Source organism: Taudactylus pleione, unplaced genomic scaffold (assembly GCF_031769625.1).
Source record: "Taudactylus pleione unplaced genomic scaffold, aTauple2 ptg000231l, whole genome shotgun sequence".
In the NCBI taxonomy this organism is placed as follows: domain Eukaryota; kingdom Metazoa; phylum Chordata; class Amphibia; order Anura; family Myobatrachidae; genus Taudactylus; species Taudactylus pleione.
Genome location: NW_028284633.1, coordinates 1,228,905 through 1,252,473, shown reverse-complemented (window position 1 = coordinate 1,252,473; position 23,569 = coordinate 1,228,905). Strand labels below are relative to the sequence as shown.

The window sequence follows — 23,569 nt, the reverse complement described above, 5'->3', positions numbered from 1 at the left end:
ATGAAGGTCCTCGTGTTCCTCTTCATCCTGGGACTTGCTGGTACGTTTATAATTTCCTGCACATTTACATTAACCTAAAAAAACTAAAATACACGTTCTTTAATTTAAAATATTTACTAGCATATATTTTAAATAAACTCTAAATGTAAACTTTGAAGACTTTATTTGCAGACACGCCGAGGATCTGATTTGTTATGCGTCAGTTTCTTAATAATCTGAATTTTTCCTGGTAGGTTTTAAAAAGAAAATTGTATTTAAGGCCAAACGTCGCCCAAACCAGCTTTCTGTGCTGTAATAAAATGGCCATTTTGAGACCTGCTGTGGAAAAAAATTCATAGTGAATTAACTTGTGTGAGTTTAGTGCCCTTTAAGGTTGTATGTTACATTCATTCCGAATCTGAATGCCGTATAGCTAGGGGCTATGCAGCCACACATATCAGAAGGTGAAGGAGATACAGGAGGAGGATAACGTGGTTACTATGCTACAATATACAGTTAAACCAGAGAGAGAAAATGTAACAACTGTAATATAATAAAAAGCTTATTTTGCTAAAATTGAGAATATCTATAAGAGCTTGTACTAGTATTATGTAGAGTTGATGCTAATCTAGTCGTCATGAGTAATATAAACCCCCTATCAGCACATACCTCCAAGTTGACCATATATAAAATATACTAAATACTGCTTTATAGTATATCTGCAAATGTATATGAATAGTGTTACACTTAGACTGCTCAACTGACTAAACAGAACTGAAGAACTAAACATACTGGTGAGGAACCAGAGCACAAGCAGCAGTTCTAGCCCCAGGTGCACTTCAGTCACCCACATCTATAATACAGGGGAGGTCTTATCAATCACCTCTGTGCAATATGGTGGAAGAACGCTTACTCCTCTTACTGCGCTTTACTGCCCCAACAGACACAAGACAATCCCAGACAAAAGCGCACACACACACAGTCACACATACACACACACAGTCACACATACACACACACACAGTCACACATACACACACACACAGTCACACACACAGTCACACACACAGTCACAAATACACATACACACACAGTCACACATACATACACACACACACACACACAGTCACACATACACACACACACACACAGTCACAGTCACACACACAGTCACACACACAGTCACAAATACACATACACACACAGTCACACATACATACACACACACACACACATACACACACACACACACACACAGTCACAGTCACACACACAGTCACACACACAGTCACAAATACACATACACACACAGTCACACATACACACACACACACACACACAGTCACACATACACACACAGTCACATATACACACACAGTCACACATACACACACACACACAGTCACACACACACACAAAGAAATGGCAAAAACTTAGGGTGGATGGGAAAACTGTCCTGATGACATAGGCAGGAAAGTTCCTCCGTCCACTATAAGCACCGCCCCTAGTCACTCCTGATTGGCCTGAATGCTGCTTCTTTCCCTGCTCCAGAAATTAACCTTACATTCAATATGGGCGGGATACAGCAACGAGAGAAATGCGGCCAAACCTTGAATATGTGAGTTTGACCACATTTCTCATATGCATTCCGGGGCTTGGATACAGTGGGTAACGCCATCTCCTGATGGAGCTACCCTATAGAAGCCTATAATCCAATAGGATCCCTCCCAGCATCCCCTGTGTTGCGTGTGTCATTCTGTGCATATGCAATAGAGTGCCAGAGGGGCTTCTGGGTAATATACTTTGCAGTGTTCTACATGCATTACCAACGCCGGCAAGCATGGGAAGACCAGTGGGATGCGCCACATTTGTAGACCCTGCTTTGGATGTTTAAGTTCCCTTTAGACTGTTTGTCACTGTTGATCCCCCACATGCTCACCTATATGTTTCCATCACTCCATCTTTCATCATATTTTGCTGGGAAAAATATATGGTTAATAAAATGAAATATAGTTAAATTGTTCAATAATCGATATTATATTTTCCCTAGCAATGACAGACCAGCAATAAGACAGCAGCAGAATCACTGCCTGCATATAATGTAATACCTATAAGATGGCATTTTACTAGTAGAAGCAAAGTTTCTCTGACACCGATTTCCCAATCCCCTGTATTTGCAGCGGCATCACCTCTGGCCCATGATGATGATGATAAGATAGTAGGAGGGTATCCCTGTAGCATACCGTACCAGGTGTCCCTCTACAGCGGGTATCACTTCTGTGGCGGAATCCTGATCAACGACCAATGGGTTGTGTCCGCGGCTCACTGCTACAAATCGTAAGTAATGGGAAAGATCAGCGGAGACTCTGGGGGGAATTTGACTGAAAATATTAGTTGAGACTTCAGAGTCTCTGACACAAGGAGATAATGAGAAGATCAGTATTGTCTGTGATATCCTGAGGAAATCCATGTCCCAAAAGGGTCCATGGGTCTTGTGGTGTCCTTAGTACCGCCAGCTTGTTATGTACTATGGCAGCAGCAGTACATCAGGAGGTTGGCAGCCCTGGACGGTCTGAATGCCGCGCCCCCCGTAAGAGCCTTATGGGGGACGGTGGTTTTCTTAGGATTTTACAACCAAAATTTTATTTTCAGTTTTGGAATTACTATACAAATCTGAATTATCTGTGCTGGATACTAATTCTAAATATTGGATAAGATAATTCTAAATATTGTATAGTAACTATAATTATTCAATAATGATTATTAAGTTATTCTTTCTTTTTTTTTTTTAACTAAGTGTTTTATATCCCATCTGGTATTTCAGTAGCTTTTCTCTGTGTGTGTTTATACTAATTTTTGGAGATTGCGGCTCCATAGATTTATACGACGAGGCCTTATGGCCAGTACACACGGTACGATAACATGGCAGATTTCAGTGATAATGATCCTATCGTTATCGTTAAAATCTGACAGTTTATGGGCCCTGCTAATGACCATACGATGGACGATGCAGTCCACGTATGGTAGTTGACGACGACCTACCGTCGTCTGTGCAAGCAGGCAGACCTGGTCGATTTCGACCAGGTTAGCCTGTTTACTATAGGGACCCGCGATCTTTGTTCGCGGGTCGTTATAGTAGTGGGGAGTCTACTGCATGTGCTTGATGCTCGATCCAATACACACGATGAGACAACGATTGTCTGATTGTTATCTGATCGCTGCTGTCGTACCGTGTGTACATACTCTTAGTGGTCAGACACGAAACCAAGTGTTCTACACTCCTAACTGATGCTGTGCTACAATGTTGCTACAGTAACTTTCATATATAACTTCCATTTAGGAGCAGATGTAACAATTAGTAAAAGCTTTCACTACTGGTGGAGTTTTCCTGTTATTTGACCTCTGTTTCTTTAACTCTCTTTTTCAGACGAATTGAAGTGAGGATCGGCGAGTATAACATTAAAGTACTGGAGGGGACAGAGCAGTTCATCCAGTCTGCTAAAGTCATCCAGCATAAAGCATATAACCCATACTTGATTGATAATGACATCATGCTGATCAAACTCTCACAGCCGGTGCAGCTTAATGATGTAGTCCAGCCCATCGCCCTTCCTGCCCCTTGTCCTCCCGGGGAGAGTCCACCAGCCCAGAGCATGTGCCTAGTGTCTGGCTGGGGCTACACTGGAGGTAAGACAGAAGGAGTATCACCCGTTAATCTGCTACATGGGAAATTAGAGATCATCAGTGATACATAAACCTATAGAGAACCAGAGAGAATCCGCACACATGTGATGCCAGTGACCTCATTATAGTGACGTCAGGGCAGAGACAGAAGCTGATGCACTTTTGGACCTTGCCCAGGATTTATTACAGCCCCTACAGCTTTTGTCCTAACACACAGCTCATCAGAGTCTCATATATGCCATGGACATAATGTGTCACATTTCTACAGCTTAGGCCTCATTGCGTTTAGTAGAGGAAATAGGTAGCTGTGGCCTTTGGATGGTTCCCATCAGGGCTGTAACTAGGGTAGTGCGACCAGTGCCATGGCACAGGGCACCGCAGAGCAGGAGGCACTGTTTGGGCCTGTCAGTTTTCCTGTTTATTATCATTCTCACTTGTAGCTTCCTCTTCTTTTATCCCCTGCATCTCCTGGCCTCCCCTAATCTCTTCCCTGGCCCTTCCCCATGAGGCCATGGCCCTCTCTCAGGTGCACTATATTATGTCCCTATTTGTCTCCAGCATCTCCTGGCCTCCCCTAATCTCTTCCCTGGCCCTTCCCCATGAGGCCATGGCCCTCTCTCAGGTGCACTATATTATGTCCCTATTTATCCCCAGCATCTCCTGGCCTCCCCTATCTCTTCCCTGGCCCTTCCCCATGAAGCCATGGCCCTCTCTCAGGTGCACTATATATATTATGTCCCTATTTATCCCCAGCATCTCCTGGCCTCCCCTATCTCTTCCCTGGCCCTTCCCCATGAGGCCATGGCCCTCTCTCAGGTGCACTATATTATGTCCCTATTTATCCCCAGCATCTCCTGGCCTCCCCTATCTCTTCCCTGGCCCTTCCCCATGAGGCCATGGCCCTCTCTCAGGTGCACTATATTATGTCCCTATTTATCCCCAGCATCTCCTGGCCTCCCCTATCTCTTCCCTGGCCCTTCCCCATGAAGCCATGGCCCTCTCTCAGGTGCACTATATTATGTCCCTATTTATCCCCAGCATCTCCTGGCCTCCCCTAATCTCTTCCCTGGCCCTTCCCCATGAGGCCATGGCCCTCTCTCAGGTGCACTATATTATGTCCCTATTTGTCTCCAGCATCTCCTGGCCTCCCCTATCTCTTCCCTGGCCCTTCCCCATGAGGCCATGGCCCTCTCTCAGGTGCACTATATTATGTCCCTATTTATCCCCAGCATCTCCTGGCCTCCCCTATCTCTTCCCTGGCCCTTCCCCATGAAGCCATGGCCCTCTCTCAGGTGCACTATATATATTATGTCCCTATTTATCCCCAGCATCTCCTGGCCTCCCCTATCTCTTCCCTGGCCCTTCCCCATGAGGCCATGGCCCTCTCTCAGGTGCACTATATTATGTCCCTATTTATCCCCAGCATCTCCTGGCCTCCCCTATCTCTTCCCTGGCCCTTCCCCATGAGGCCATGGCCCTCTCTCAGGTGCACTATATTATGTCCCTATTTATCCCCAGCATCTCCTGGCCTCCCCTATCTCTTCCCTGGCCCTTCCCCATGAAGCCATGGCCCTCTCTCAGGTGCACTATATTATGTCCCTATTTATCCCCAGCATCTCCTGGCCTCCCCTATCTCTTCCCTGGCCCTTCCCCATGAAGCCATGGCCCTTTTTCAGGTGCACTATCTTATTTCTCTATTAAAAAAAATGGTGGTGCCAATGCTCTCTCTGGCACATATATTTTGTTCCTGTATATATACTGCTATATGTACTATTCTTTCTTCTCTCCTTTCAGTGTTCCCCAAGGTTTTCTTTCTTCTATCCAAATTTTTTTTTTTTTCTCTTATAATTATGAAGGTCTTTCTTCTGCAATTTTGCATTCTTGTGTCGGCAGCTATTGATGTGATGTTTACAGTATCCACAATAGGATGTGGTCAGTTTTGTCAACACTCAAAATGTCGCAAATGATATGTAGAGCAGAAAATGTGGACGTCGTTACGCCGACACAGTTGTGATGTTAGTTAAAGCATTTTAAACACGTTGGCAATAAAATTTTAAACATGATCGTAAAGCATATTGTTTAAAGTTATACTGCCACCACGGTTAAAATGCTTTCACTAACATTACAACTGCGCCGGCCGACTGATGGCCGCATTCTCCCACCCATATTTAGCTTGTACACATATTGACTGACAACCAACCATTATAATTATAATTCCTCCAAAATGTGTTTTTCTCCCAGTTATTAATCCAGACATCCTGCAGTGCGTCGATGTTCCCGTTGTGTCTGACGCAGACTGTCGGAAGGCCTATCCAGGGGAAATTACAGATAACATGATCTGCTTGGGCTATCCGGAGGGTGGAAAGGACTCCTGTCAGGTGAGCAGAGTTATGAACATATGAAGGGGGACACATTTATACATGATGATAACACAGTATAAAGAGGACAACATTATTTTAACACTGATTTCAAGGGGTCAATATTATTTAATAAGAATAGTAATAATAATTTTATTTACATAGCGCTTTTCTCCAAAAGGACTCAGCTTAACAGAGAGTATGAACATAATACAGAGGATTAGGTTTTCAAAAAAATAATGAAACCATGGACATAATACAAAGGTGTACATTTGCATGAAATACAGAAACCATGGGGAAAGGTGTGGCCGGCATTTTGGGTCATCAGTTGCAAGGATTATTCCTGCCAGTACCATACAAGGCAGCCATCTAAGTGCACTACATAGGTTACAGCGGGCGAGATGAGCGATTCATAGTAGTGTAACATGCAGGGGGAGATTACAGAGAAAAGAGAGAGAACAGTAGGTTTAAGTGGCCAGAGATAGTGGGCAAGTGGGACTGTGAAGGGACTGTAGGGTCGGGAGTCCAAGATTCCGCAGTAAGGAGAGACATGCAAAGCAGTCAGCACATTGCACATAGAACTACAAGATAAATTGGATTAATAACAGAGATGCCAGTGAAGACAGAATGCAGAAATAATAATAGTCCAACAATGGGTCTCATTACCAGGTGAGGATACATTAGGGATAGGGGCTGTAAGACGGGGGCTGTAATGCAGGGATAGGGGCTGTAAGGCGGGGGCTGTAATGCAGGGATAGGGGCTGTAGTGCAGGGGCTGTAATGCAGGGATAGGGGCTGTAAGACGGAGGCTGTAATGCGGGGACTGTAATGCAGGGGCTGTAATGCAGGGATAGGGGCTGTAAGACGGGGGCTGTAGTGCAGGGGCTGTAATGCAGGGATAGGAGCTGTAAGACAGAGGCTGTAATGCGGGGACTGTAATGCAGGGATAGGGGCTGTAAGATGGAGGCTGTAATGCAGGGATAGGGGCTGTAAGTCGGGGGCTGAAATGCAGAGATAGGGGCTGTAAGACGGGGGCTGTAATGCAGGGATAGGGCTGTAGTGCTGGGGCTGTAATGCAGGGATAGGGGCTGTAAAATGGGGGCTGTAGTGCAGGGGCTGTAATGCAGGAATAGGGGCTGTAAGACGGAGGCTGTAATGCGGGGACTGTAATGCAGGGATAGGGGCTGTAGTGCTGGGGCTGTAATGCAGGGATAGGGGCTGTAAGACGGAGGCTGTAATGTGGGGACTGTAATGCAGGTATAAGGGCTGTAAGATGGGGGCTGTAATGCAGGGATAGGGGTTGTAAGGCGGGGGCTGTAATGCAGGGATAGGGGTTGTAAGGCAGGGGCTGTAATGCAGGGATAGGGGCTGTAAGGCGGGGGCTGTAATGTAGGGATAGGGGCTGTAATGCAGGGATAGGGGCTGTAAGATGGAGGCTGTAATGCGGGGACTGTCATGCAGGGATAGGGGCTCTAAGACGGGGGCTGTAATGCAGGGATTGGGGCTGTAAGACGGGGGCTGTAGTGCAGGGGCTGTAATGCAGGGATAGGGGCTGTAAGATGGAGGCTGTAATGCGGGGACTGTAATGCAGGGGCTGTAAAACGGGGCTGTAATGCAGGGATAGGGGCTGTAAGACGGAGGCTGTAATGCATGGATAGGGGCTGTAAGATTGGGGCTGTAATGTAGAGATAGGGGCTGTAAGACGGGGGCTGTAATGCAGGGATAGAGCTGTAGTGCTGGGGCTGTAATGCAGGGATAGGGGCTGTAGTGCAGGGGCTGTAATGCAGGAATAGGGTCTGTAAGACGGAGGCTGTAATGTGGGGACTGTAATGCAGGGATAGGGGCTGTAATGCAGGGATAGGGCTGTAGTGCTGGGGCTGTAATGCAGGGATAGGGGCTGTAAGATGGGGGCTGTAGTGCAGGGGCTGTAATGCAGGAATAGGGGCTGTAAGATGGAGGCTGTAATGCGGGGACTGTAATGCAGGGATAGGGGCTGTAAGACGGGGGCTCTAATGCAGGGATAGGGGTTGTAAGGCGGGGGCTGTAATGCAGGGATAGGGGCTGTAAGATGGGGGCTGTAATGCAGGGATAGGGGCTGTAATGATTGAGAATTTGTGCTATTTTTAAGATTAGAGAGTGGGGCAAAATCCACACACAATAAATTATGGGGGTAATAAGAGTAATTTATTTATGACAGGAGCAACACTTTTAGTTCATAGTTTGTGCCCCATTTATAGTGATATGATATATTCAGTGTTCCCCATGTCTTACATCAGGGGAAAGTAATCAGGTCCCGTGTTTAGAAGTTGTTACTTTGTATAATAACAGGAGAGATGCAGCAAATCATGTTAACAATGTTTCCTTCATCCTAGGGTGACTCTGGCGGCCCGGTGGCATGCAATGGAGAGCTGCATGGCATCGTGTCCTGGGGTTATGGATGTGCCCAGCCTAATTACCCCGGGGTCTACACCAAGCTCTGTAACTATGTGCAATGGATTGCAGAAGTCATCGCCAACAATTAAATCTCTTCATAGATGTAAAATGAGGAATGAAAAGAAAAGTAAATGTTATGAACTAACAATGAGTACTAATAGCATTGTAATAATAAATGCTTAATAAAGATTACCATATAGTGTGCCTGACGTCATGGCAATGTCTTTATTGAGGATGAAAACTCCCATGTTTGCAATGTTACTGTACAATAGATAATGTCATTTATATATAATAACATGGTAAACTGTAACGCCACAGTTCTTCCAGCACGGTTTTATAAGTGGCTGTCTGTAATACTGTGTGATTTGTAATGTAGTTTGGTCAGTATTATCTTATTTGCTTCATATACTTATCGGCATTGGTAAATAATATCCAGGTTCATAAAGGCACAAATTGAACATACACAAAACATCCTGTCTCCAAGTTCTCCGAGTTCAAAAGATAAAACTATTTTCCCACCTACGTCCTAGCAAAGTCTGACAGTTATTTGTTATAAGCATGTACAGTATCTTGCAAAGTGAAATTGAGTAAATGATTTTAGAAGATTTAAAATGATTAGTGAATTATGGTGATTCTTTTTTTATTCATGTGTCTGGTAGGTATTTTTTTTTATTCATGTGTCAAACCAAATCAAAGTTTGGAGAGAAAACATGGAAGCTGGTTTCTGGAAGCTTATATCATTTATCTCTCCGGCATTAAGTCACACGAAATACAGTATAAGAGAGAAGGCTTCGACTGAGTGTCTATTCATGTCTTACATAGCTTAACAAAGGGGAAATGTCCTAGAGTACTTGGGGACAGGATAGGAGAGTAGAGCAGTTATATACATGTGACACTGGTCCCATTATGAGACCTTTTGGGCAAGTCCACCAAATATGGAAGAGCTCCTATTAATTCAATATCTCCAATCAGTTTGAGTTCAGGTGTCATTCATTAGTGCTAGTTTTTAAGGTCTAGTGCAATCTGTAGTAGACTTTACAGTCATTTTCCTTAGTTAGAGTTGAGCTTGACTTGAAAGCCAACTTTAATGCAGTTCTCATTTGGTTGGGGGGCCTTAGCCATGTTCCCACTTCCCATATCTCCTGACCCAAGGATCTAGTCTAGTTAGATACTATATAGAGATGATCAGAGCTGGAACATCCATAGAGCAGATTGGGCTACTGCCTAGAGGCCCAGATTACAACTTGTTTTTGTTATGTAGGGGGTTTATGACAAGAGGAGGAGGAATATGGTCCCCAAATAAGTATTTTGCCTAGAGCCCCATGGGCTCTTAAGCAGGCTCTGGAGTTTATATCATAGAGTTACAGAAGTACGACATGATCCATAGATACAGTACATAGTTTTTTAACCTAACTTAATTTAAAAAAATGTCAAATGTTTCAAATTCAAACAATTTAGGGTTTACAAAGTTGGGAATTTATTTTGTAAGATTTTAAATGAGGTCCAAGAGCCTGAACGATCTTAAATTTATCTCCACTCTGATACTGGGTGAAAATCATCAGAGTTATTCTGCAGCAGGATCGCTACTAAAAGTAAAGAAGAATGGCTGAAGGTTAATCCAAGACAATGTAAGAGATGTAAAGAAAGTCAACAATTTAATTTTAGGTTGATGGTCCAGACATAGATATTAATATCAAATGTAATAGGGTGCAGGATTCTGAAACTGCTGAGATTTTGGCTAATTAGTTGTCAAATTTAAAGCAGCAATGTTTAATAAGGCAACACCAACCTGGTTTTGCCTTGCTAAACATTGCTGCTTTATAGTGTATTTTATATTATTTAACTTTCTAAGTATAAAGAGAAAATGGTTCTCTCCAAGTTGGGTACTAGCCGTAACCTAGAAATCACAGCAGAAATTGCATGATGAAACCATATTAAACAAAGAATCTACCATATGCCTTAAAGGTCTGATATTTATATCTTAATTGAAGAGATAAAGAACCAAACCTATGCAACATTATAACATCACTGAAGATGAGTATTACTGATGTGGTCTGGGGAGATCATGGCCAGAAATATGAATGTTATTAATAAGGCAACTTACAAATGGTGAGAGAGTTTCTATATTTTATTATTTCAAGAATATTTGCTCTAAAATCTTCACCGCTCAGATGCGAAGCAGCAATTTGCTTTGTCAAGCGATGGTTTAAATTTGCGTTCATTTAACTGGCTGCAGCGTATACGTTAGGTAAGATCACTCTTAATCTGTAGAGGATGATATATTGTAAAAGCATTCAGGGATCCAGGGCCAAGGTTTAGGAAGACCAAAGTACATTACTCCTTTCTCTTCTCAGCGGTCTTTGTGGGCTCATAGTGGAGGGTTCAGCATAATTTTAGATGTTCCTGCCCTGTCTGTTGGAGTTCTCGTGGCTAGGCCTAACTTACAGGGAATGCTCTGGGCTGCTGCTTTTGTTCTGGCCAATAGTCATTGACTCTGATTCCATGACAGGATATATTAGGAAAGACCCATCAATAGCGTATGCATTCATTGATCTATGGTCCCTCATAATGGTCAAAGTTACTGAAAACTCAATTATTCTGGAGGATTTGAAAATGTGCTTCTTCATATTTCAGGGTTAAAACATTTCCTATCTTCACGAAGAATTCCAAGAGTAACATGATAGAAAAAAAAGGTTATGTTGGGTCTTGTGACCTACTGTAGGCTCCCAGGACAGGAGAAAGTGTTCCTAAAGGACATCCAGTGCTAAATGGGAAGACAGATCTAGATTTTTAGCTTCAATCTCTTCCTAGATTCCATTAATCCACAGATTGTTTAAGCATTGCACATTGCAGGATGTTGTGTACTATTGCAGCAGTAGGCGTGCAGGATGTGGTGTACTATTGCAGCAGTAAGTGTGCAGGATGTTGTGTACTATTGCAGCAGTAGGTCATGCAGGATGTTGTGTACTATTGCAGCAGTAAGTGTGCAGGATGTAGTGTACAATTGCAGCAGTAGGCGTGCAGGATGTTGTGCACTATTGCAGCAATAGACGTGCAGGATGTTGTGTACTATTGCAGCAGTAAGTGTGCAGGATGTAGTGTACAATTGCAGCAGTAGGCGTGCAGGATGTTGTGCACTATTGCAGCAGTAGGCGTGCAGGATGTGGTGTACTATTGCAGCAGTAAGTGTGCAGGATGTAGTGTACAATTGCAGCAGTAGGCGTGCAGGATGGTGTGTACTATTGCAACAGTAGATGTGTAAGATCTTGTGTACATTTTGAATTCTCATTTCTGGTGGATTTTATTCATTTATTTTGTTCATCTGTATGTTTATATGTTGATATTAAATTGTGGTAATACACTATGGGAGTGCCATTTTTTCTTTTTCATGTGATTCCATAATGGAAGCCTGAAGTATTCGTGACTTCTACTATCATCATATTGTGGAATTATAAGAAGTTCTGACTTGTATAAATACTGCAAGAGGACATTTCTAGGATTGGACATATTTCATCATCTACTTGGAATAGTGATACTTTTACCCATGGTGGCAGGATACAGTGTTAATAGGTCCATACACTTTAGTTTGTCTTCTCCCACTTTAGACCATATTTTTTGCGCTCAGTGTCTTCTCTTTTACTGTATGTGCAGGATGTTGTGTACTATTGCAGCAGTAGACGTGCAGGATGTGGTGTTCTATTGCAGCAGCAGGTGTGCAGGATGGTGTGTGCTATTGCAGCAGTAGGTGTGCAGGATGGTGTGCACTATTGCAGCAGTAGGTGTGCAGGATGGTGTGTACTATTGCAGCAGCAAGTGTGCAGGATGTAGTGTACTATTGCAGCAGTAGGCGTGCAGGATGTGGTGTACTATTGCAGCAGTAGGTGTGCAGGATGGTGTGTGCTATTGCAGCAGTAGGTGTGCAGGATGGTGTGTACTATTGCAGCAGTAGGTGTGCAGGATGTTGTGTACTATTGCAGCAGTAGGTGTGCAGGATGTTGTGTACTATTGCAGCAGCAGGCGTGCAGGATGGTGTGTACTATTGCAGCAGTAGGTGTGCAGGATGGTGTGTGCTATTGCAGCAGTAGGTGTGCAGGATGGTGTGCACTATTGCAGCAGTAGGTGTGCAGGATGGTGTGTACTATTGCAGCAGCAAGTGTGCAGGATGTAGTGTACTATTGCAGCAGTAGGCGTGCAGGATGGTGTGTACTATTGCAGCATTTGGCTTGCAGGATGGTGTGTACTATTGCAGCAGTAGGTGTGCAGGATGGTGTGTACTATTGCAGCAGCAGGCGTGCAGGATGTTGTGCACTATTGCAGCAGTAGGCGTGCAGGATGTTGGGGCATTTGAATAACATGGATACAATATCCTAGGTAAGTGACTTATAGCTATTGTGTCATTTTATCAGCCTTCCTCTAGATTTTTTCTAATTTTTGAAGATAAGAGCTCTATAATATTACATAACACTTACCAGCAACCCGTACAAATAAGTATTATAATAGCTTTTCCACTACAGTGTGTTCCCCAACGATTAGCAAATTAAGAGGATGCCCTCTGCCTATCGCCAAGTTATAGATCACTCATAATGGGATGTAGTCATAATGTCAACATGATGGAAACATCAGCATTGAACATGTTGGTATCTCCAGAATGTTGACATTGTTCTGGAGTTTTGGTATTTCAAAACCTTGGCCCTGGATCCCTGAATGCTTTTACAGTGTGCCAACATGTGAAATGTCTACATTATGCATGGACCAGTAGCAGAGGTTTATAGTTAGGCTACGGGAGGGAAGGGTCAGGCTTATGCACTAATTTCAGGGTTAGGCTAGGGGAGGGGATGTTAGGGTTAGGCACTATTTGGAGGGTTTGGGTTAGGCTATGAGAGCGAAGGGTTAGGTTAGGCACTAATTGGAGTGTTAGGCAATGGGAGGGAAGGGTTAGGCTACAGGAATGGGAGGGTTAGGCTACAGGAGCTAAAGGTTAGCATAGGCACTAATTGGAGGGTTAGACTACAGGAGGGAAGGGTTAGGGTTAGGCTACAGGAAAAATAGGGGTAGGGTTAGGTTAGGCACTAATTGGAGTGAAGGGTTAGGTTAGGCAATAATTGGAGTGTTAGGCAACAGGTGGGAAGAGTTAGGGTTAGGCTACAGGAATTGAAGGGTTAGGGTTAGGCTATGGAAGCCAAGAGTTAGGATAGGCACTAATTGGAGGGTTAGGGTTAGACTACAGGAGGGAAGAGTTAGGTCATGCATTATAGGAGGGTTAGGGTTAGGGTTAGGCAATGAGAGGGAAGGGTTAGGGTCAGGCTATGGGAGCTAAAGGTTAGCTTAGGCATTAATTGGAGAGTTAGACTACATGAGGGAAGGCTACAGGAAAAAGAGTGGTAGGGTTAGGTTAGGCACTAATTGGAGTGAAGGGTTAGGTTAGGCACTAATTGGAGTGTTAGGCAATGGGAGGGAAGGGTTAGGGTTAGGCTACAGGAATGGGAGGGTTAGCCTATGGGAGCAAAGAGTTAGGATAGGCACTAATTGGAGGGTTAGGGTTAGACTACAGGAGGGAAGAGTTAGGTCATGCATTATAGGAGGGTTAGGGTTAGGCAATGAGAATGAAGGGTTAAGTCAGGCATTTGGAGGGGGTTAGGCTAGGGGAAAGGAAGGCTTAGGGTTAGGCACTAGGGAAAGGGAAAGATTTATGCTACGAGAAGGGAAGGGCTAGGGTAAGGCACTAGTGTGAGAATTAGAATTAGGCACTAGGGGGGTTAGGGTTAGTCTTATTTACCACTGGAAGTTATTCTGATATCACCACCAGAACCAGAAGACACCACTGGATCTGCCAGACCCCCGTACCATGTAAGTCACCACTAGACCACGTATTTTGTTGACGTTCTAATTATGTTGATATGTCATAAGTGTCAACGTGATGAATATCAATGTGGTCAACGTTGACATGCCAAGCATGATGATATTACGACCATGTCGATATTTTCTATTATCATTGTGCATGCAGTTAGTGATCACAAACCTAATATGCTGAGCTGAATGCTCTTACCAAAATTCCTAGTACACTGATACACATAATATTAATCACCAACATTCCACACTTCAATCTTCCTGTTCATGCATCCTAAGGTAAATCCATTGTCTTGTAATGGAGAGCTAGTCTTATTTATGTGGACAGTATGATTATTGCAGGTTCTACACCAAGCTCTGTAACTATGTGCACAGTCTGATTAACCCGGGATCTACACCAAGCTCTGTAACTATGTGCACAGTCTGATTAACCCGGGATCTACACCAAGCTCTGTAACTATGTGCACAGTCTGATTAACCCGGGATCTACACCAAGCTCTGTAACTATGTGCACAGTCTGATTAACCCGGGATCTACACCAAGCTCTGTAACTATGTGCACAGTCTGATTAACCCGGGATCTACACCAAGCTCTGTAACTATGTGCACAGTCTGATTACCCCGGGATCTACACCAAGCTCTGTAACTATGTGCACAGTCTGATTATCCCGGGATATACACCAAGCTCTGTAACTATGTGCACAGTCTGATTACCCCACATATACAGCAAGCTCTGTAACTATGTGCACAGTCTGATTATCCCGGGATATACACCAAGCTCTGTAACTATGTGCACAGTCTGATTAACCCGGGATCTACACCAAGCTCTGTAACTATGTGCACAGTCTGATTACCCCGCATATACAGCAAGCTCTGTAACTATGTGCACAGTCTGATTACCCCGGAGTCTACACCAAGCTCTGTAACTATGTGCACAGTCTGATTATCCCGGGATATACACCAAGCTCTGTAACTATGTGCATAGTCTGATTACCCCGGAGTCTACACCAAGCTCTGTAACTGTGCACAGTCTGATTATCCCGGGATCTACACCAAGCTCTGTAACTATGTGCACAGTCTGATTACCCTGGATATACACCAAGCTCTGTAACTATGTGCACAGTCTGATTATCCCGGGATCTACTCCAAGCTCTGTAACTATGTGCACAGTCTGATTAACCCGGGATCTACACCAAGCTCTGTAACTATGTGCACAGTCTGATTACCCCGGGATCTACACCAAGCTCTGTAACTATGTGCACAGTCTGATTATCCCGGGATCTACACCAAGCTCTGTAACTATGTGCACAGTCTGATTACCCTGGATATACACCAAGCTCTGTAACTATGTGCACAGTCTGATTACCCCGCATATACACCAAGCTCTGTAACTATGTGCACAGTCTGATTACCCTGGATATACACCAAGCTCTGTAACTATGTGCACAGTCTGATTACCCCGGGATATACACCAAGCTCTGTAACTATGTGCACAGTCTGATTACCCCGCATATACAGCAATCTCTGTAACTGTGTGCACAGTCTGATTATCCCGGGATATACAGCAAGTTCTGTAACTGTGTGCACAGTCTGGTTATCCCGGGATATACACCAAGCTCTGTTACTATGTGCACAGTCTGATTATCCCGGGATATACACCAAGCTCTGTAACTATGTGCACAGTCTGATTATCCCGGGATATACACCAAGCTCTGTTACTATGTGCACAGTCTGATTATCCCGGGATATACACCAAGCTCTGTAACTATGTGCATAGTCTGATTACCCCGCATATACAGCAAGCTCTGTATCTGTGTGCACAGTCTGATTAACCCGGAGTCTACACTAAGCTCTGTAACTGTGTGCACAGTCTGATTCCTCTGGGATCTACAGATGTGCCCAGCTAGTTTATTGCTCATAGCGTGCCATTCAGGCCTCCTGTGTCGCGCCATGGAATGTTACATGATGGCTGTACTGTGGCGTATCGTGGTATTCTACAATGAAAGATAAGCCATGGCATGTAATACACTGCTTAACCTCTAGGTGGCAAGTGCTCCACTGGTAAAAATTTGTACTGCAGTGGGATGTTGAGAGAAATGCTTTCAGTTCAGTAGCGTTCTTTAAAATAACTGAACTTCAGTTGCTCTGTCATTATGTAATGCTTAGTGTGTGTCTTCTGGTCAATGTTAGCTACCATACAGCTGCTTTATTGGGACTCGGTACAGTAATATGCATCTACTGTAGGGTCACTTTTGGGGACAGGCACTTTGCAGCACAGTAGTAGAGATGAGTCCACATACATCTATCCTCCGTGCGCTACAAGTTGCTCCACACATAGCGCAGGAGAGCTCTGTGTCTCTGTAGCACCAAGTGTCTTTTATGCATCTCTTTTTTACCTTAAATGCGTCTTATTAGCACAAGCAGCTTCTGCTGATTAAAATGATATGCAGCATGCCTATGTTCTGTGAGCCAGTACGGGTGTATCTGCAAGCAAATCACTACTTTAAAGTTTTACAGTCGCTATTAGTGTAACGTAACATTTTGCGTGCAGATGGCTCACAGAACATAGGCATGCTGCATATCATTTTAATCAGCAGAAGATGCTTGTGCTATCAATTCAATTCGTAGTATGATTCAGATGCATTTGAAGGTAAAAAGTTGCATAAAAGATGCTTGCACTACCAAGTCACGCCATTACACAGGACTAGATGGCCTGTTTAATGTGTAAGGAAGCTGGATGTATGAGGACCCATCTGTATATGTATTTGTATAAATAACAGAATTCACACACACCGCCAAGTGATTTATTTTTAATCTAGTAATGAAGATTCAAAAGAAGAAGGAGAAAAAAAAAAACTGCCCTTCCATGATTCGAACCCTGGACCCCAAGGTGCAAGGTTCAGACCTTACCCACTACCTACAAACTCTAGCCATGTTGAGAGCTGCACCTGTGGTGTATGTGATGTGAAGTGTGCAAATTAACGTAGTCAATGTGTACAAAGTCAATAGCGGGCTCAGCATGCGGCAGCATTGAATAGAAGCGAATGATGGTGGGGGTGATGGTGAGCCATACAATGAGCTCAATGGAGTTGAATAGTAATTGTGTGATGGTGAGGGGAGGTGGTGAAGGAACTTGGGTGGCCATGCACAGAGAGGAAGGGAGAAGGGAAGTGCAAAGTAGTGTATTTTAAAAGTATTGAACCTGAGATGATCTCTCTTTAGGAAAAACTTGCCCCCTGTTATGTGTACAATACATTGTCTACTGTATAGCATAAATGCCAAGTGGTGGGATGTCGAGAGAAATGTTTTGAGTCTAAGGTCACAGGAGTGCTGTGTGACTTGGACTTGGTAGTGCCTAGCTTCTTGTATGTGTCTTTTTACCCTAAAATGCATCTTATTAGCACAAGCAGTTTCTGCAGATTAAAATGATATGCAGCATGCCTATGTTCTCTGAGCCAGTACGGGTGTATCTGCAAGCAAATCACTATATTAAAGTGTTATAATCGCTATTAGTGTAAAGTAACAATTCGCATGCAGATACACCCAAACTGGCTATAACTGTGTGCACAGTCTGATTACCCCGGGGATACACCAAGCTCTGTAACTGTGTGCACAGTCTGATTACCCCAGATATACACCAAGCTCTGTAATTGTGTGCACAGTCTGATTACCCCAGATATACACCAAGCTCTGTAACTGTGTGCACAGTCTGATTACCCCAGATATACACCAAGCTCTGTAATTGTGTGCACAGTCTGATTACCCCGGGGATACACCAAGCTCTGTAACTGTGTGCACAGTCTGATTACCCCGGGGATACACCAAGCTCTGTAACTGTGTGCACAGTCTGATTACCCCAGATATACACCAAGCTCTGTAATTGTGTGCACAGTCTGATTACCCCGGGATATACACCAAGCTCTGTAACTATGTGCACAGTCTGATTACCCCAGATATACACCAAGCTCTGTAATTGTGTGCACAGTCTGATTACCCCAGATATACACCAAGCTCTGTAACTATGTGCACAGTCTGATTACCCCAGATATACACCAAGCTCTGTAATTGTGTGCACAGTCTGATTACCCCGGGGATACACCAAGCTCTGTAACTGTGTGAACAGTCTCATTACCCCGGGGATACACCAAGCTCTGTAACTGTGTGCACAGTCTGATTACCCCAGATATACACCAAGCTCAGTAATTGTGTGCACAGTCTGATTACCCCAGATATACACCAAGCTCAGTAATTGTGTGCACAGTCTGATTACCCCAGATATACACCAAGCTCTGTAACTGTGTGCACAGTCTGATTACGCCAGATATACACCAAGCTCTGTAACTGTGTGCACAGTCTGATTACCCCGGATATACAGTACACCAAGCTCTGTAAGTATTAAATCAACATTCAGAGGTGGATTTCCTACTCAGAATGAGCCTAGGAGCCTCACTAGCTGGGGTAATAGAACAGAACCCCTGCATCAGAGCTTTTCAATGCCCCAATTCAGCTTCATCTATTTGGACACAGAATCCATGTATGCAACAAGAACTACATCCCCCACAATGCAACGGTGGATTCTTAGGAGCAAGCACATGTGCAATTCAGAGCCCATAAGATTATGTTCTTTGCCTGAGAAAGGACATGAAGAACTGGTAGCCGGAGGAGGTGGAGTCTTGCCAAAAGCCCTACGGATGGGGTGGAGGTGTTTGGTGGACGGACAAAAATATTGTGCCTATTGGTGGCCTGACCCCTAAATCTGCCCCTTTCAGTAAGATAAGAATTATAGAATATTAATGGCACTGTAATAAGAATGTTTAATGTTACCATATATCCAAGACACTTAATGTTACCATATATCTAAGACACTTTGGAGGCTGTGTACACTACAGTTGAGTATGGGGGGGCATGCCTTGAGTAATGATTGACACCTTGGATGTGTCATATGACCAGGAAGTGCACTGCAGTGTTTAGAGATTGGAGCTCAGTCAGCAGCAGCAAGTGAAGACATAGTGATACAGGTAGGAGAATTAAGGGACACTGAAGCTTAGTGTAGGAAGGGTTACAGTGAGTAGGGGGGGAGACAGGCTTCCAGCACTCAGACCCATCTCCATGTGTGCCTCCCCAGCCATTCACCTCACTGCACATCACTGGAAAGTACTAGAGGTTCTTATATGGGGTGGGATGCATAATGCAACGCATTCGGGATGAGATGCATCCCATCACTCTTCGCATGCATGTCAGCATTAGTTTCGCCAGTATGCATGAAGAAAATCACAAAGGACTGCTGTCCTTTGCGAATGAGGGACTACCAGGTCTATGACCAAGAAGTCCTTCTGGTGTCATTCTGCACTTGCGCAGAATGACAAATGCGCCACGGAGTGCTGGGAGGGATCTGACTGGATCCCTCTCACAGCACTCTCCGAAGAGAAGCTCATGTCTCACGTTGCTGCATATCGCCCACTGTGTACAATAGCTGATTTATGCACGTTTTATTAATGGTGGAGAAATGATTGCAAGCCAGTGTTCTTCATCAAATGAAAGTATTTCCAGCATTTTTGGCTACAGAAAATGTCAGTATAGTAATTTTTCAGTGTTTTGTACGTTTTTAAATAAACACTTTTACTTCTCATCACATGTCCTACATCGTAGTTCAATATAAAGCCCTGATCACCCCAGTCACAAAGTTTGCCGAGATTGCTATGTACAAATTGTTAACAGAAGTTAAGCTCCTGCCAGTAACCTTGGGTAGTCATGTGCTCCAAGCACACAAGTTATGTGAGGACCAGGGGAACAGCTGCCTAATACTACTATAACTCACATGTCTCACCAAGATCACCTTAGGACATGCATTTACTGGGTAAAGACCACATTTGTGGGCTCTTATACACATCTGTAAAACGAGGTATAACGTTCAGCTCCGGGGTCTATTTATGAAGCAGAAAAAAGACAAATATCCATCATTTTCACTGGAGATTTGGCTTTAAGAAGAGGTAACACCAGTGAAATCTCTGAGCAGTTCTAGGCTATTTTACGCCCCTTACTGTCACCCCCATAGACCTCTATGGAGACAGCGGCCACAGTAAATTTAATAATTGGTGAAATCTCTAGCGATTTCTTGGTAGATAACACAATCTCAGGTTGTCTTTAGCTATTTCTGGCAATGGGAATTAGTGAAGCCAAGGAGGCCTTGCCAGAACCCTCCTGAGTCAGACTACTGTGCTCATTTGTGGCCACTGACCGCAGTGTAACCCTCCACCACCAGCATCAGTATGCTGGTAACTAGGAGTAGTCTCTCCCAGAGGTGCACAGCAAATCATGGGCAGCTACAAATCTGTATCGCTACAATGAGCAGCACTACACAATACATTAGTTAGCGCTCACTTCTGATAAATGTACAATGCATCAAACTAATAGAACAGAACTTGTAATTGTCATGAATTTTGTGCCTCAAGGTCAGGAAAAAACAACAGCAAAATGGGGCAGTCACTGCCTCCAATACAGCAGGAAAATAAATCCTGAGCTTTCAATGTAGTGGAACTGGACCCTAAAATAGAGAATCAGAAAATTACCAAAGGAAATGCTGACAATATTTCCCACTTGTAAAAAATTTTATATGTTGCAAACAGCATCACAATAGTAATAATGTATTACATTACACATAAAACAAATCACTATACTGTGTATACAAAAGAAAACTTTTGTATTCAGTAACAACTGTTAGTGCTAATTGATTTGTATTGCACAATTTGACAAAATTTGCAGATTTTGCTGAAATATTCTAACTAGTATACAGCATGGGCCATGTAATTTAGTCCACACTGTCAAATCCACAGATGCAAATCTCCCAATGAATAAAGAGCAGTCATAATAAGTAACCTGGTCCTATTCAAGAAAAACGATAAAGAAACCACCTTTTTGGAGCAAGTGGACAAATATAAGGTTTATAAAAGGAATTACATATCAAGAAACTTTTTTTTTTTTTTTAAGCATTTAAATTAAATGACAGCAAAATTTCGCTATAAATAAGTATCGTCTGAATGTAAAAAAGTTTTACGCTGTTATTTTCAAATTTTTTACCGTAAATCAGTCAGTTTCATATTTAAAAAAAATAAGTAAAATAAATATTGGAAGTGAAATGGAATCATATGTATCATTATTATATCGTGAATTTATCACAATTTTTTTTTTATCAGAAGCTTTTTCTGGCATTTATTGTATCAGAGCATCTCAGATCTTTTGTAAACTGACGTGTGGTTTTTTTTTAAATTGTATAATTATTTATAATTAAATTACCTATGATTATTATCTAATAAAAGAGTTAATAATTTAGGATTTTCTGTACATACCTTGTTCCCTGGAAGAAATGGAGATATTTTTTTGTTGGAAATCAGGATGAAGACACTGAAAGGGACAGGAACCTATTCCCCAATTCTTCCTAGTAACAAGGAAGTGCTTTAGTTCATGATCAAATAGAATTGGAATCATTAGTTCCCTCTCCTTTCATTATCTTCATAATGAATTTACCTCCAAAAATATCCCCATTTCGTCCTGGTAACAACCAGTGATGTGTGGTGAGATGAGGCAGAGCCTTTCCTGTCATACTTAGGTATACTCCAAAGTTTTGCCTATACAAATTATAAGAAAAATGTAAAGAAACATTTCTAAATAGCTTCTTTTTTTTATCTAATCATTTTTATAGCGAAAACTCTGGAGTAAAAAGTGTATGGCAGATGAGGCTCACATCCCTGATCAAAACACACCAAATTTCCAGCATTATATACTGCTGCACCTTTGTATAATGCCCACATGTGAGTGAATGTGTAATAAAGATTTACATTATTCTGTGTTTTAGTTAATATTTTTTTTTCACAGTGGAGATACAGGTGCCACCAGCCTGCTGCCACTTGTAGTTCTACAAGTGCCAATGGGCAGGCTGGCTATTACCTGTAGTTCCGCTGGGAATAACTATATTGTTATTTTAATTAACTCATTACCCCTGCAACCACCAGCCAGGTATGATCCCTGAACTTTCAGCCCAGGGTTGGTTAATGTTTGGGAGGGGGGACACTATTTATTGGGGGTGAGCCCCATTTTCTGATGATTGACAGCCCTGTGCTGACCTGTTTGGGCTGGTTAATGCTTTGGCAGTAGGACCCCACACTGTGTGTCCTCCTGCTGTGGCATTACCACCCTGACTGGTTCAGCCTGGTGCTGGTAAATGGAAACAAGGAGGAACCCCAACACTGGTTTTTCCCCCCGATTTTCCATGGCCAGGCTAACTGTTCCAGGGCTGGTTATGGAATTAGGGGGAGGGCGGGCTCCCCCCCATTTATTTTTTAATTTTAACTATTTAACTGCTCCTCCCAAGCCATGGTGCCCGAGGAGGGATGTAAATGCAATCCAAAACACACAAGTTTAATTTTTTTTAATCTGAGTTCCGTACTGACCTGAGACCCGAATCAGGACTCTGTTCCACTCGGAACCCCAAAGTTCGGGTGTGTTCATATTTCAGGAGAGCCGAACCGCACATCTCTACAGTAGTTCCTGTAGCCAGATTGTGAACCATAAATGTATTTACTTTATTTTACAAGTGATTATTACTATTAGCGATGAGTGAGGGAGTTTCCTGAGAGGTTTTCAGCAAATGATCAGAATCATCATTTCAAAGTTTTAGCTGTATTTATTCCCTTTACAATTGTTGACTTGTAAATCAATCCATTTAAAGCAACCAGGTCTACTATCAAATTCCTCCTAAAGGAAAATCACTTTTCTGTCATTATTGATGGTCTCCTGGCTGGACAGTCCAACGGTTCCCCTTCATACTTGTACAAACATCCTCCAATTATTAGGACTGGCTGCCATCCTAGAATTACTCTAATAGGGCATACACACTAGACCATAAAACTTAACAATATCGTTCAAATCGTCCAGTGTGTATGCACCAAGCGACCAACTATGCGCGCTCCCGCAGGTCATTAACAATGTTTGCTGTCGTGCGTACATACCGGCCAATCTGACGATATCGCCGGAAAGTGCCTGTTCACGAATGTGGCAGGATGACCTCACCGAACGATATTGTTAAGTGTGTACACCCAATATATTTCAGCACATCATCTAGAGCGTAATGTATGCCCCCTTAGTATCACATCAAGTCCAACAGTCTCTTCTTCTGTCTGCTCATGTGTAGTTTTATAGTCTGCCCTTCTCTGATCACCCCAGCTGGGTGGCATCAGGGTCTGGCAGCGATGGTGGTGACAGCTGTGCAGTAAT

General features: G+C 43.3%; 1 protein-coding gene across 1 annotated transcript; it reads left to right on the top strand.

The window, feature by feature from the left end:
* LOC148516906 (serine protease 1-like) lies at positions 1 to 8,542 on the top strand. The gene is made up of 5 exons (XM_088479379.1): positions 1 to 40; positions 2,160 to 2,316; positions 3,407 to 3,666; positions 5,905 to 6,041; positions 8,393 to 8,542. Exons 1-5 carry the CDS (start codon positions 1 to 3, stop codon positions 8,540 to 8,542), a joined length of 744 nt encoding a protein of 247 aa, XP_088335505.1.
* The last annotated feature ends 15,027 nt before the right edge of the window (positions 8,543 to 23,569 follow it).